This window comes from Malaclemys terrapin, chromosome 4, assembly GCF_027887155.1.
Source record: "Malaclemys terrapin pileata isolate rMalTer1 chromosome 4, rMalTer1.hap1, whole genome shotgun sequence".
Taxonomy (NCBI): Eukaryota; Metazoa; Chordata; order Testudines; family Emydidae; genus Malaclemys; species Malaclemys terrapin.
In genome coordinates this window covers 60387121-60403853 of record NC_071508.1, presented here as the reverse complement: position 1 = coordinate 60403853, position 16733 = coordinate 60387121, and the positions used below count along the sequence as shown (strand labels likewise).

The 16733-nt window shown below is 41.3% G+C and overlaps 1 protein-coding gene across 1 annotated transcript in view; it reads left to right on the top strand.

The window, feature by feature from the left end:
* Positions 1 to 984: 984 nt before the first annotated feature.
* The window catches only part of SPON1 (spondin 1), a 329873-nt gene continuing 314124 nt past the window's right edge, over positions 985 to 16733 (top strand). The window contains exons 1-2 of the mRNA XM_054025147.1: positions 985 to 1534; positions 12086 to 12192. Coding sequence (XP_053881122.1) covers positions 1312 to 1534; positions 12086 to 12192 — 330 coding nt within the window. The 5' untranslated portion in view covers positions 985 to 1311. The remainder of the gene's footprint in view (positions 1535 to 12085; positions 12193 to 16733) is intronic.

Sequence of the window (16733 nt, the reverse complement as noted above, 5' to 3'; positions counted from 1 at the left end):
AGAGAGGGATGGCAGAGCCTTGTTTGTGCCTTACGCAACATATGGTGGCATGAGAAGGATTCAGACACATGACATGACTCTGGTGGGTTTTTTTTGCCTTTTCCTGAGGAGGGATAGTCATGTAGTTGAGGCACTGGCCCATGACTCAGGAGAAGGAGTTCACTTCCCATCTCTGCCACAGACTTGTAGTGTGACCTTGGGTAAGTCACCATGTGTAAAATGTGCCTTTGTACACTGTACCTCTGTGTACTTCAGTTCTGCATGTGCAAAACCTTTATTCCTTCTGTATGCTATTCCTAGGCATAGACTGTGTCCCTTCCTATAGGTATGTGCAGTACTTGGCACAATGGGGCCAGATCTTGGCAGGACCCTCTTTGCCCTACCACACCACTACTATAAAGCTAATTCCAGCCTGCTGTAAATCCTGAAACATCTGTGTGTGGGGGGGGGGCGCTTTTGTGTGGATAGTCCATCTATTTAGGAGCCCTTCTATTCACCAAATGGAAATTGAAGTCAGAATTTGCGAGTGAGTGCATGTGTATAAAATATACAGTTGTGGAATGAGGATTTGATCTAGAAATGAATCAACTGCTTCTGGCCTATCCCTCTCCCTATATCGCTCACATACATGACCCTGATAAAGTTTGCACTTAAGAAACTGCAGCCCAGCCCCCCTTTGGTTTTCAAGTCTTCAGGGAGTGTGTGGCTATTGGGGCCATCTGCGCTGAACTCGATAAATGTTTGCAGTGTCTGGTGGTTTGAAGAAAGGTGGTGTTGGGGAGAATCAGGAAATTCTTTGAGCCTTTTTATCCCTTCAGTAACTATAGACTTTGGCAGGAATGTGGGTGATTAATTTCGAGTCTGTTAGCTCAGTCCATCCAGTTGAAGCTCCCCCCATCCCCCCTTTGGATGTCTTGGAGACAGCAGCGTCCCCCGTGCTCTGCTATTTCACCAAACCCTGTGAATGCAGCTCTGCTAAGTAAACATTGCCGAGCTGCTAATCACAAGCTCTGAAACAAAACAGCACTTCACTTCGGGATCTGGGCAAGATCAGAGCTCGCTGCTCGCTCCCTCTCTCTCCCTCCCTCTCTCTCTCGGATCTCGCAGCTTTCAGCCTCTCTCTCTTTCTCCCCATGCTGGGGAGAACTCGCAGGGTAAAACTGACAGAGGCTGCGGTTTTGTCAGAGTCTTGCTGGCTTGCTTGTTTTCTCCAGAGACAAGGGGGGTATTTCCTAGCCATCCTTTCCAACCTGTTCATGTTGTGAGCCGCAGCAGCAGCAGCACCACAAAAAGTTGTTGGGAGCACCGAGGATGGGACTTCATTTACAACCCTTCGCTTTGCACTTTCTGGCTTTGACTTTTCCCTTAGTGGCGCTGGGTTTCTCTGATGAAACCTTAGAGAAAGCCACGAAATCAGAAGGATATTGCAGCCGGATTCTGCGAGCCCAAGGCACCAGAAGAGAGGGATATAATGAATTTAGCCTGAGAGTAGAAGGCGATCCTGAATTTTACAAGCCTGGAAACAATTACAGGGGTAAGTCTTTGCAGTTCTGTAATTACACAATATAATAATAACAATAATTAATGATGGTGAGTAGAACAAGTGTCACTGAAACTAAAAGACGTGTGTGTGTGTGTGTGTGTGTGTGTGTGTAATCGAGACACTGTGGGGTACTTCCGCACATCGCTTGCAGTGGGGATGCTTTCACAGCAAGTGAGTGTGAGTTGTATTTCAGAGTAACACTTCACCCCAAATATTTCATTCGGCACTAAGGGGGATTTCCTGCTTCTTTCGTGTGTTCTAGCAGCTTTATGAGTGGCAGCAAGAGTCTAGAGACCGCTTGTTCTATGGTGCAACACGGACTCCCCCTCTGTTACTCCGATTTCCCCCACCCCCAGCAATGGAGCACAGCAAAATGCACAAGATTTAGCACGCAGTGGAAAGGCTAATAAACTCGGTGCTAATTGTTCTCGCCCTCAAATTTGAGTATTAATTTAATAAGTTAGCATAAGGGCAAACTGATGCAGGAGGCTGCTAACTTCACAATTTCCCACTTGCGTTTATCTCCCTTCACCCCCACGCGTTTTTGCTGGGGATATGAACAGATGGTTCAAGCAGGAAAGAGAGAGTGAGAGAGATATGGTGCTAATGACCACTGTAGCTAAGAGTGCTAGGGATGCATTCTGTGCTGAACACGGCACATATAATGCTGGAAATGAACTTCCTAAACTCATCTCAGCATTTCTGCATAATTAACAGGTGAAAGCAGTTTCAAGTCACTTTTTCTGCCTGATAATATTTATTTGGAAATAAACATCCTTAATAAACACTGTTGATGTCGAATTGAAAATACCACTTTGAAAAGAAACTGAACATGCAGTTAGACATCTGATCTCTTATTACAGACTAATAAGTAGTGTATCAGTGAAACCATCTTTTGGGGAGAGCAAATATTTTTTTCAGAGCTGCTTCCAAGTGGTGGTTCTCTGTCCTTCCCGAGTTAGATTCAGTATTAAGAGCAATGCTCTCCCACTGGATGAAGACAGCAATCTGAGTTCAAGTTGAAGAAAAATCATGTGCACAGTCTCTTAGAATATAATCATTAGACTTAAATTCTTAGAGGGGAACATCCACAACAGTGATTAACCTGTTGTGAGCATCACAACAGCATCACTTGTGATGAGCATATTACTTTGTGTGATCTTTCTTCAAATAGAGAAATTAAAGCATTGTAAGCGATTGGTAACATGGTTTGAAGAAACACACATTTCCCACTAACAGGTTAACAGACATGTGACATCTTAGCTTGAGTTTGCAAGACTTTATATTGCATGTCAGCTTAGTATCTGTTCTAGTGGCACTACAGAGAAACCTCAGGTTCTTGGGCAGTGACCTACACATAAATATTCTTATAAAGTTTTGTAAATTGTTTCCAGTGAAAATGTCATTAGGTGTTTGACTAATCTGCTGAGAAGATTTTATTTTATTTTGAGATGGGGAAATAGATTTCTGAAACACATTTGGTGGATATATTAGGTCTTTTATTACACAGAGCTCAATTAACAATATAATCAGTTTAATGTTTTTACATTCCTTTTTCATTATTAACTCTCAAGTTCTTGTCCCTAACAAATTATACTGTGGCACTAAAGGTTCACCTGAGCGCACATGCTTATGACATTTAAGATTAAATTATTCAGATGACCCCTAAACCTTAGCAAACGGTCTTTCAAGAATGCTTTACTCAAGTGTGGGTGGAAGATATTTAAATGTTCCTGTAAGTATACTTATCAGCTCCAGCAAGAGTTAATGGAACTTGTTTCATGTACAATGTGGTGACATCATGCAAAGTTTTAACACAGGGCTACTGAGTTCATTTTCAAAGGAGACTCCACTGGGAAATTAGAAATATCCTTCTATGTTATACAAAGTGAAGAAACCGTGTGTGATGAGAAAAGCTGGGACATTAAGGACAAGCTGGTTTTGTAAATTACCAGAGAACAAGAAACAATGTTGTAGAAAACTCTGGGAACCTGAGCTGAGGCAGAGCCAAAATTAATCAAAGTCTGGGTCCAGGGCTGATTTAAGGTGACCTGGGGCATTAGACATGCTCCCTAGGGGATTCAGTAACCCTGATCCTTTCAGATCTGTGCCTCTGTTTTGGTTGGTGATGGAGGGGGCTCTCGCATGAGTCTGAAGCTGTAGTAATGGGAACCACTGCTGCTGTTCCAGTGCAGCAGGGAGCAGAGGACCCCAGATCACAGCTCTCATTCACTTTTCAGAAGCCCTAGGGCCTTCCTGTTCTCTAGCCTACTGCTGCTGCTTGTCTTTGGGTGGGATAGGATCCATTTGTCCAGAAGGAGGCACTAAGAGGGCTCTCTAGGTAGGGAAGTCTTGCTTGCTAGCCCTGTAGAGTGTTCTGAGTGGCAGTGATAGGGGACAATGGACCCTCTACCGGACAGCTGGGGTCCCCCTCACAGGGCTCTACTGCTCAGGGAGATGTTGGGATGGTGGTAGCTCACAGGTCTAGAACCAGAGGGGAGCACCTCATCATAGGGCCCTATGATCCAAGGGTGGCCTCAGGAATCATGCTAATTGTGATAGGAGCAGCTGAGGGCTGAGGTCATGGGGTTACTCCCTCCTCCAAGGGCCACATAAAAAACCTGAGATCAGCATCTGGATGGCTCTGCCTTCCAAAGAAGAGGCATCAGCAGCAGTAAATGTGTCCCTTCTCCACCAGCTGCCCAGAGGAGAGGCAGCAATGGTGGCTGGGGACTCTCTTTTCTCCTCCTCTCTTCCTTTCCCTAGCTGCTAAGAAAGCAGCCTTGTCCAAGGACTCATTGGCTTTCCCCCAGCTGAAGTTGTTTGGCTGAAGGGGTCAATATACTTATTTGGAGGCTCTACTGCTCTAGCAATCAGATGGCAGGGCATTCCCTTTCCCTCTCCCAGTGGCACACGATCTTCTCCTCTGGCTCCCAGGATCACATGACAACATTGTTCACATTAGGCATGGCCCTGGAGTTTAGGCTGAAGTAGTCAATAGGCAGACTGCAGGCCAAATCCAGACCAATAGGCACTTTTGAACAGACCGCAAAATCTTTTTATTTACTTATTATTATAATTATTGTCATTGTGGTGTGAAAAATGTTTCTCTGGAGTCTGCCCCTTGACTATATACCTTGACCAAGAAATGTGGACCTCGACAAAGAATAATTGATACCCTTGGTTTAGGCCCATATGCACAGAACTATTGTGCCTGTTAGAAAATCCAGGCCATAATAGGCCTGCTGTTGCTCCCACTGAAGTCAAGGGCACAATTTCCATCGCTCTCAAAGACAGCATGATTGGGCCTCCTTGTAAGCAATCAAACAGGGACTCAAACTTTAAAAATTATTCTCTGTAATAAAGTCTCAGAAGCAGTAACTGACAGTAATCAGTCCCAGCCCGGATGCTTTATTAATCCTGGAGAGGCTTTAGCTCAGTTAGAAAACTGCATAATGTTATTTTACATGACAAGACAGAGTAGGTTCTATTCCCATAAATATATACTTAAAAAAAAAAAAAGCCTAAAAAAAGTCTGCAAGATGGATGTTTCACATGAACATACGAAATGCATATTGTTCCCTCCTGAAATTGTTATGCTATTGAAGAAAACAAGGAGGAGACTATTATAATCCATTTAAATGTTCCTTCCATTTGGATGCTGTTTCTGTTGCTAATGGAATCTTCATTTGCAGGTCTGCTCACCTTCTCTGAAGAATAAACAGTGTTCAAGGACCAGCTCAGATAAACACTGTGTGCTCCATTTGCATTGATTTTCCAAGTGCTTCCCTCTTGAGTAGTGTTGAATCTCATTTTCTCTCTCTCTCTCCAACACACACACAAAGATGCCCTTTTTTGGAATTTATTAACAACTTGTTCTGCACCAGTCTGGGTGCTTCTGACTTATCTACCTCAGGAGTTTAATAGGCATCATAATTAGGGTAGAAAGCACCTCTTAAAACTAAAGTTTCTTATTCTGTCTTCACTTGTGCAACATACAACAGAGATTTTTGCTTAATTTAAATGAGAAAGTTACACAATGTGGCTTCTTTGCCTAAAGCCGAGTGCTTTTAGAATCCTACCATGCAATTCTGACTGCATCACATTTAGTAGGGGGTGGAGGAGTGTAGAGAGTGAGTGTATATCCTTATAAAAGGGTTAGGATTTGGCCAAGAGGTATGGAAACGATCCTCTGGCATTTAATCTCCCCCAGGAAAGTAAAATATACAAAATCCTTTTGCTTAGGTTGAATATCACCCTTAGAGTTACATAGTCTTTACTTTGGTCTGTTATTTTCAATAAACAATTTGATCTACATGTAAATCAACAATCATCCCAAATGACCTACAAAATAATATACATAGAACCTGTGTTATAATTTAGCTCAAGAAAGGGCCTTTATCTCTTGAGTCTATCAAATAATGACACCCCCCCCCCCACCTCTTGTATGAAATGAGACTGAGCTCTGACATAGAATTGCAGTTATATAAAGAAACAAATATTGTAGGACCAATAATGACACAATGTGCATGCAAGTTACCCTAACAAGCCTTTTTATTTAACAATTCTTCAAATCAAATCTTCTAAAGCAGTGTTACCTTACCAGACTGGACAGGTCACAGAACTGATAATAGGATAGCAATACTTTCACTCCTACATCTCTGTGTTCAATGTAGCCCAACTCAGTAGTGTCCAAAAAGCTACCAAGCAGTATTACCAACTTCAGGCATTCAAAAATCATGACTTAGGCCTCAATAGATCACGAGTAACTTAAAAATCATGAAGTTTTTAAACAGTAATAAATTTTGGACTCATTGTATTTACTTTCTCAAATAATCAGGTGCCTCCAGGAGCTGGGGCTTTAAAAAAAGCACCAAGTATTGTGATTTTTGGCAACACAGTGTTCTATCTGAAATTAATTTAGAGATCTTAGTTCATTTTTTCAGTGCCTTGGTGTCCTCATCAGCGAGCCACCACAAATGGCACACATTGCCACTCTCAACAGACGAACCAAGGACAGAGAGGTCCATAAAGGCTGAGCTACTTTCTCGCTTCGATCTGGACCCCTGGGTTAGAATCTGGTGACATTGACAAGTAGGTGGAAGTTTGCACTGTATCTACAATACAGACACATAAATTCAGTCATCAGAGCCTGTTCAGCATCTTTCAGGAACACTAAGGGTGACATCCTGGCCTCATTCATGTCAATGGCAAAACACATCTTTAGGGACGGATACTGATGCAAAGCCTTTATACTGACTTTAGTAGGCTTTGGATCTAACCCTGTGACAGGTTGTATAAACCAGCAGATTTCAACTGGGGGGTTGCGCCCCCACCCCCCTTTGCAGGGGCCCGCGGAAGTCAGGAGCGGTACAGGTTTGAAACCTTGAGTTCTGCTCCCCCTCCCCCACTGAAGCCGAGGGCGGGGGCTGAAACCCCGACACAGGCAGAAACCTTGAGCCCATGGGAAGTGTTGAGGGGGCACAAGGGTGTTTCCCCCCCAAACTGCAGTGCCTTAACCAAAGTGGGGCAGTCCTGGGGGCAGCTCCCCCACCTCCTCTTCCCCAACCCCTCTTAGACCCTGCCCTCTAGCCAGGTCCTAGGGAGGAAGCTGGAGCCAGGCAGTGTGGGGCAGTTGCTCTTCTGGACAGTGGTGCCAAGGAGTGGGCAGTCATGGCATTCCCCCATCTGCTGCTGGTGCCTGAGGTTTTGGCTGCTCCTTAGCTCCCAGCCCTCTTTGACTGCTCACGTAGACAGTCAGACCTGCCCAGGCAGCTCTAGGCCCAGCTTAGCCCTTAGGGAGTAGTCACCGGCGCACAGCCCCAGACAGGCGGGTGGCCTGCTGAGGTGAGTCAGGGGGTGGAGGTGGTGCTGCCACCCTGGACCCTGCTGTACAGAGCTGGCCAAAGCCCCGCCGGTCCTTGCCTCCCACCTCCCCAATAGAAGTCAAACTATGCCTATGCCCAAGGGGTCCCATCCCTGGCCCGGAGCCCTGAGTCCTCCCCTCCCCACACTGGACCCTGGAGTTTTTCTAGCATGTTGAGGAGTCCTCAGAAAGAAAAAGCTTGAGAACTCCTGGTATAAACCCAACACCAATGATGAAGGGGTTACACAGCTGCCATTGGCAATGCTGGCCCCATCCCTTGGGTAGAATAAGGACTTAAAAGCAGGAATTTTCCAGCAGTTGCTGAGCAGTTCTGGGAGAGAGCAGATGGTGGCTCTACAGCTCCCAATGGAAATTCCTGGGACGCCTTCAGGAGAACTGCCCTCACAAAGGCTATTTACAAGCACCCTCCCCACACCCATGCTTACAAGGAGACAATAACACTGGTATACCAGCCAGGTAAGTCCCAAGGCAAGCTGATTAGGTGGTTGATACCATTATCCTCTGCCCCTTTTTGGGTTATGGAATCTGAGGATATACAAAAAGGGCCAAGAGCCCCATCCCATCCAAGCACAAGTGGACTATGTAACTCCGTTTGTATCATAGGATCCATTGTGTAAGCAAATGGGGGCACCTGAAGGATTGTTCAGTGTCCATACAGTAGGAAGCTCCCATCAGCAGCCCGAAAACTGTGACAAGTCCTAATTTCACAGAGGGGGAAAAAATAAAAAAGAATGCTAATTGATTCTTCTTATTTATATAGAATCTAAAATGTAATAGATGCTTTATTGTTGCTTTGGATATTAACTATACTATGCTTGTTTATGCAATAAATGCTACTGTAAAATGTATAGGTACTGATTCAGGAAAGCATCCCTATTCAGGACAACACTTCAGTACGTATTTAAGTGTTGTCTTGAATGGGGATAGATTTGACACCTTGTTTGAATCGGGGCCATAGTCATTATGTGCATACTAGTATATTTCTCTTATTCCTTGGGAGGCAAAACCGTTTCCACAACAACCGTCACTGTTCCTTCCTTTTTGGTGCCTGAAAAATCTGAGACAGAAATAGCAAATGGGCTTTATTAGGAGGATTAATGTAACTAAAAAGTGTCACCAATCAGAAACAAAGAATCACCAATCAGCTTGGTCTTGATTCCGTCTTCTCTGTTTTGTGAGAAATCTCTTTCTCTCTAATGTAACAAGTTATGAGCTTATGTTATGAATGGTCTTTATGTGGAATAGGTTGGTTGGCATAAGTGTTACAGTGTAAATCCAGCATCTGTAGCGAATCCCATTGAAAAGATAGAGGCAATCATTCCACAAGTAGTAATTTACACTCACAGTTTATGTCATAACCCTTGTCACTCAAAACTTGTCCCATACTCAAATTCTCATTTTCAATATCCAAAGAGAAATAAAAGTTGTGTGTGAGATCCACAGGATAATAGACCACAGCTATATGTAAGTCAAAAATTGCAGAATAGGACTTAAAATGTGGAAAACGTTCTTTTTCAAGGATATAAATGGATTTTGTATATATTACCTATGTCCAAGGTCAGCCCACAATTGGATTTTTCTACTCAAATTCATGGTCACTTAGATGTTGCTGAAATAACTATGTATTTAAGATATAGTCATATTTTTCTCTTGAATTGTGACTAATCCATGGGAAAGTTTGCTACATATCAATAATTTTTGTGGGAATTAGACTCTATCAGTTCCTCAGCAAGAGTGAATGGGTGCATTTCATTGACTTCAGTGGTGCTGCATCTGTTTACTCCAGCTGAGAATCTGGTCCTAGAGTTTCATTTACATTTATCATTTAGAGCTGCAAAAGTTTGTCAGCTCCCGACCCCCCACGCCCATTGGCCTTCTGCACTGACAAGAGTATAAGAATTATGATTATTATTGCCATAGTGCCTGAAGGCCCAGTCAGAGATTGAGACCATATTGTGCTAGGCACTTTACATGCATGTAATGAAAATACAGTCCCTGCCCCAAAGAGTTTGCAGTCTGATAATTAAGTTCCATTGAATGAATACAAAATTATGCTAAAAGTCATGACATTTTCAGGAATAGCTAACTTGTTGATCAATATTCTGCTCTTCTCTGGAAAAAAAAACCAAACTCCTAGATCATAGTGAACCAAATGCTGCACATATATTCACAAAGGTATTTTCAAATTAATTCCTCTGTTGCAGTGATTTTCAATCTTTCCAGACTACTGTATCCCTTTCAGGTGTCTGATTTGTCTTGCGTACTTCAAGATTCACCACACTTAAAAACTACTAGCTTACAAAATCAGACATAAAAATACAAAATTGTCACAACACACGTACTGAAAAACTGCTTAATTTCTCATTTTTACCATATAACTATAAAATAAATTGTGACACCCCCTCCAGGTTGAGAAACACTGATACAGTATACAGAGCACTATAAACAAATCATTGTCTGTATGAAATTTAGTTTGTACTGACTTTGCTAGTGCTTTCCATGTAGCCTGTTGTAAAACTAGGCAAATATCTGAATGAGTTGATGTACCCCCTACCTCCAGGTTGAGAACCACTGCTCTAATTGACTAGCTCTTTCCAGAAATCAGACTAGCTCATTTAACTTATTTTGGGGTTTTTTTTTGTTCCTCTCTCTGATCCGTCTTTCTTCATGCCTGACCAGAAGGAGGAAGGTAGAAATCCTCCCAAAAACCTACTCTTTTCTTTTTTCTGACCTAACTATACTAGATAGTGCTGGAAATCATCTGATAAATTCTGTCCTTGTGATATTTCTAGACCAGTGGTTCTCAGCCAGGGCAGGCTCCAGGCACCAGCCTGGCAAGCAGGTGAAGGGGCGGCCACTCCAGAGAGGGGTGGCAGGTGCAGCTATTCGGCTGCAATTCGGCGGACGGTCCCGCACTCCTGCTCGGAACGAAGGACCTCCCGCCGAATTGCTGCCGCAGATTGCGATCGCGGCTTTTTTTTTTTTTTTTTGGCTGCTTGGGGCGGCCAAAACCCTGGAGCCGGCTCTGTTCTCAGCCCATCGTCGCTTATGGCCCAGTCAACACACTGCTGCAGCCTATGTGACATCCTCAGGGCCATATAGGTAGTATATATTATGTAGATGTAGCCCATAAAATATATAGAGAGTTGCATATGTGGCCCACAATGGTAAATCGGCTGAAAACCATTGTTCTAGACTAATTTCCAGATCAAGGAGAGCTACCTATATTCCAGATAAGCAGCTACACTTTTGGACATTGAACAAATTCTAATATACAAACCCTTTAAATTTTACCTATCACTCTCAGACGTTCATTTCAACGACTGATGGCCTATCTGCATCAAAGGGATTCTACCATGGATTTTCTACTGTGTAGTGGCATGGATGGTGGGAATTGTTCACAAGGAATCAGGGGTTTGCCTCAGTATGGTGCCAGCCAGAGTTTAAGGGTGTGAAGGTAGATTATGAAATGACAGGATCTGCTTCATAGTTGAAGTTGAAGCTACTCTCACAGGGTAAGCCCAGTTTTCAAACACCTATTTTTTCTCCCCAAAGAAATCAATTTCCCTGAAATTTCACATGGCCATGTCTCATCCCAGGGTAGAATTTTTCTGGGAAGTTTGGAGAAAGTTAGAAAGGAATTTTAGAGTTATCGAGCCACAAATCTGTTCCTTTTGCACTGGTCTGGAAGCATAAAAGACATGGAGAGACAGATGTTGGTCACTTTGCATAAGGCACTGCTGGAAGGTTGTCAGATACAAGGGTGAAGAGGACAGCATAAGAACTTAGATAGGATGGGAGAGAATAAAATAGAAAGATGGACTAACAGGCGACTTGGGGAATCTCCCAATGTAGGAGAAGTCTCCAGGGATTGTGAAATCAGAGAAGCCAGCTCTGAAGCGCACAATCACCTCCACAGACACTTGAAGTGTGGGGCATTCCTGGGCAGGCTAGAGCATTGGTAAGGGTGCTTTTGAGGTTTTTTTTTTCTTTTTTTTTTACTAATGTCCATTGTGCTCTGTTAATCCATAGCTAGCAGAACTGTCTCCTGGGGTAAATTCTAGTGGTAAATTATGCTTGTGGTGTGTTTTGCCCCAGGATGAGGGCAATGGAAAGTAGATAACCTTGACTGGTTAACTCTCAGAGGGAAGGACCGGTTGCCGCCGATCGCGGCTTTATCTTTTTTTTTCTTCGCCGCTTGGGGCATCAAAAAAGCTGGAACCGGCCCTGCTCAGTTGGACTCAGAGATTTGACTAAATTTTTTCTTATTTTGCATTTAAAATTAAGGAAACATGGTATACGTCAGGGGCCACATCCCTGCTCAGCAAAGAACCTGAGTTAGTGGGGACAGGCCTCAGTAGTTACATCTCTGCAGCAAAATTCCCTCAAGAGTTTAGCATATTGACAGTCTATTTTTAAGAAAATCCATGGGTTGTAAATAACAGCAATGTTTCATATTAAGACTGAGACACAGTGGCAGAATTGCATATGGAAACTTGGACTGAACCTTCCTGCACTTTGCCTGGCTGTACTCTATTAATCTTTAGCTTTCATTAGCACCAAATTAACACAAATATTTAGACCAAGCTGTAGAATAAACTGATACATAGGTTCTTGATTTCACAATTAACTATTTTTTTTCTTTTTTGCTTAAGTAACCCTTTCTGCTGCCACTCCAGCCTACTTCCGTGGATTCACACTGATTGCTCTGAAGGAGGGCAAAGAGGGAGACAAAGAAGAAGATCATGCAGGAACTTTTCAGGTGAGTGACACTTCCTTCCTGACCTATGGCTTCAGTGCTCCACCCCACTGTGTGGTTGGTTCAAAGAGGAGCCATTATTAACATTAAAGAATGCAAGATGTATATGCATGAACATTTCTGCGGTCCTTGGCATGATGCAAGGGCAGCAAAATTTACTTTGCATTCTGCCCATGCTCTTCAGGAGATCTGCAAGGCACTTAAACCTTGACTTCAATAGAACTTCATCACATGCTTAAAGTTAAGCTTGTGCTTAAGTGCTTTGCTGAATCAGGGCATAATAGATCAGAGTTTGGGCTGGACATCCTGCTATTCAAATACGGTGGTGGTTTAATCCATACATTTCACCTTTTATATTTCTTTTCTTACATGTTTTTGTCCTACAATATATCTCTTTCAAATACAGCTAATGTTTCCTGGTAGTTTCTTTGGTTGTAACCATCTTACTATCTACATGTTCGAGTGTGATAAAGATATATTGAATAGTAACTTGCTCTGTGAATAGTCCCAATTAAGTCAATGGGGGAAAGTGCTATTTAACATGATTAAAAATATCACAATCTGGCCCTTTGAGTGATATCAGAGAATAGTTAGGGTTCTTTTGAAACTTGGCATCCTTTCAGTTATTTCAAAACCACATTACATTAAGATAATTCTGCACAAAAGTAAGAATAAGTATTACATTTTTAAATTAGACAGAAATCATGCAAGTCTTGTCCAAGATTCCTTGTTGAGCTGTTTGTACTGAATTTTCAGCATAGAAATATTATTATGGATGATATTGTGCACAATTAATAGAATGGATGACAAGGATAGCTAGGTATAATAATAATAAATTAATAAAACATTTATCGTGGCAACTAGCATTCAAGAATAAACACATATTTTAAAGAGAGAAATGCAAAAGACTTTATTTTTGGTAAGTAACAAGGAAAGAGATGTCAGCGTCAGACCACTGTTCCCTCTTACAATTTATTTTGGTGCTGTCATACAGTAAATGTCACCAGCATATTCAATATATTGAATATTTGTCCTATTTCCTCATATCTGGAATATTTGGCAGTGGATTTCAGACTTCTGTTTGTGCAGTTCACAAGAAAAACCTAGAAATACATTATGTTGATTTGATCCTAAAATTTGGCCCCCAGAGTTAAGCCTCTTCCTAGGCACGCTGCTGACGTGGAAGAGATTTCAATTATGAAGACATGTAATGGAAAGGAATATTTGGCTCAGTTTGGACAGAAGAAGGGGATTCAAATAAAGCATAATCCACTAGTTAGGAAGTACAAATTACTGTGGTTCATTTAATAATTACCATTTTTTTAAAAAAAAGGTTCCTTTCCTCTTTCTACAATTAGTTGTATTCCCACTTCTAATATCACATTGAAGCTATAATCTAATTAATTTCTCCATCACTGGCCAGTGTGGGAAGTTATGCCTGAGCATAGACTTTAATGCAAAGTGCATTTCTGCAGCATAATAGAATCAGAAACTCACTCAGTTTTGCAGAAATGGAGAACAATTTTGAAGCCAGTAAAGAGTGGGTAGCAAATAGAAATTTGTAAATAGCTGAAAAACATCTAATGGATCTCAGTGGAGGGATGATTATTAAGATGTTTAATTAGTTTTATTATACTGCTGGCAAGCTGAAATCAGCGTTTTAATTGGCAGATGAATATTTCAAAAGTGGTGCATACTAAATTCATATTTCTGTGGCACTAATAGTACTCATTGTCTTCTTTCCCCTGCGTAGATACTATTAACTGCTGTTCCTCAGGTTAGCAACTGACTATGATATCTGCATTCATAAAAGATTTAAGTATAGATTTGACTGACATATATTCCTGTGGCATGGCTAGTTACTACTAATCAGAGAGAGAGACTTTTTAAACGCTGTATCAAGTTTGCACCATGTCTTGCCCTATGGTGTAAAGTCACCAGAGGTGAGCAAAAGTTTTGCAAAGGAAATAAAAACTATGTGCAAGACAGTTTGTGTGAAGAATAGATACAACAAATGTTTTCTGTTTTAAAATGAGAGAAAATGGGATATTTCTCAAAAAAAAAAAAAAAAGTGGGAACAAAATCAGACAAAAGGATTTGATCCTGCTTCTGGACCGTGAGTGTGGCCCCCGGCATCCATGAAGAGTCCCACTTACTTCGTGGCGCCCATGCTAGTAGATTCCAATACAGGATCATAACCAAATTTATGAAACATGATGCATTTGTATACATTGTGCAAAATGTAATGAAGTCGTGAAACAAGATATTCATTCACGTAAATGTGAGTCTGTAGTATATCCATAATGGGACGAATCTTATACTTTTTTCCCCTCATAAATATATACACCTCATTGTTAATATTGTGAAAGCCATTGGCATACTGTACCTGAAGGACTGCATTGAAATGCATAATGTACATGAGGGGAAATTGTATCTACATTGTATAATCTGGTGAAGATTCCACTGCAGCCATGGATTATTGTATGAAAATACATTATCTGAGGAGAGTTAAGAATTAAATGAGGCCTGCTTCACCACTGCAATGTTGCATGGTTTCAGTGGAGTTATGCTGGCATGAAACTGAAGTAACAAGATGGTGAATAATCTCAATGAATGATGCAAAACTGAGGGGAGAACTAGACAGGGAATATTTTATTGCACTCATAAAATAAACAAGGAATGAAAGAAAAAACAACAACAATGCTAGCTAAAATAAATGAATCTTTTAAAAATAAAAGATAATATATTAATCCTTGAAAAATTGGGTTGCCATAATTTTTATTTTTAAGACCCTTTTGAAAAAAACATTACAATGGCAGCAAAAGCTTATCCTTTGTAAGCTGCTTAAAATAAACAAATCTGCATAAGGATTCTGTGTTATTTATCTGCAATGCCCATTGCCAGCAGGGCGGTGGAGAGCAGATCCTGAAAAATGTCACAGAGCACACAAGTTAAACTAGGATGTCAATAATATTCCATTTGGGATACAAACTACAGTGCTGTGTAACTTTATAAAAGGTCAGGCATTCCAATTAATTTTCTTTTCAGTGAGTGAATAAGTCAGAATTATGATGATTATTAATAAATCTTTCACTAGAGAATAAAGGCATCACCACTGTTTTCAGTGGTTGCAATCATGCTCCAATCTGGTTGATGTTCCAGCACTTTGAAAATCACAAGCATTTCGTCTGCTGCAGTAAATGGCTACCTTGGGTCAAGTCTGCAGGGGTCCCCTTTTGAAATCCTCTTCTGGCTCATTTACTTTTGTAGGCTAAGTAACTCAGCAGATATGGTCAAACTTCATTAATCATTAATCAACAGGGTCTTGATCTCATAAATGGCACAGCTGTTACTTGGACAAGGAGGTGGATGGGTATTTTCTTCACTTTTTTTGGTTATCTTTACGTTAATCGGGGGTGGCCCTAGACCAAATGGGGCCCCGTGCAAGCAGCATCTTTATTTCTTAAACTTATTAATAGCTTATTTTTATTGCATTTGTAGCCCATTTCACAACATTGATGCACAGTTTGCATGCATGATTTATCCCTGTCATACAAGATGATAGATTTGCATGCTAGGATCTGTAAATCTGTTTTTATTCATGCCATATATAAGCAAATAAAAATATTGTTTCCTCTAAGCTTATAGAAACTTTTAAGAATAACTGAAATGTACTAACATGAAGAAATTGAACTGTGCACCAACATTGAATGGACCAGTATTAAATATTGGTATAGTAGGTGACAGCTTTAGAATGCTAACCCTAGTCCTTTAGTGCCAAAGCTCTTTATTTCTCGCCTTTGCCCAAGCAAACTAAAGGACAGTGCTAGAGAAGTCCGGCCAATGGCATTTTCAAGCGATAAAATAGCAAGCGATGGCACTCTCTCATTGGCCATCATCAATTGAAGATATGTTTTAATGAGCCTGAGTTTCGAAAAGCTGCGTTCACCACTTGCAACTTGGCAAAGGAAGTAACAGTATTTCTTTTATATTGTTGCATAGATAGGGGTTGGATAGATACCCCTTTCGTCTCATTAAATATGTCCTTTATTAGTCGTTGCTTGAACTTTTCAAGTCTTAAAACACTAGTACACTTTCACAATTACACAATAAATCAAGGTTCACAATATCGCAGCTGGGCTTTCACTTCACTTCACTTCACTCTTATATCTCACTGATTGACTGGCAATGCCCTGCTCCTTATATACCTGCGAGGGCATGGCTGACAACATTCTAGGAGGTTCAAGGAAAATGTAGTTCTCAGAAAGTCTGGAAGGTTCTGTGAGATTCTACAAAGGTCCAGAACATTCTAGGAGCTTAGTGAAAAATTAATCCACATATGGAATACCTGAAACATTTTATTTCAAACATTCTATTTTCCCTTTTGTCGCTAACAACAGAAACAGCACCCTGAGCCTGGCAAGCACCAACTCCAGCATCCTAGGCAGTTGCCTGACCCTAATCCTACTCTAATGTTAATCACATGAATAAAAATCAATTGCTGAAAGTGATCCAAGTTTATCGTTTAGGCCACACTACTCTAA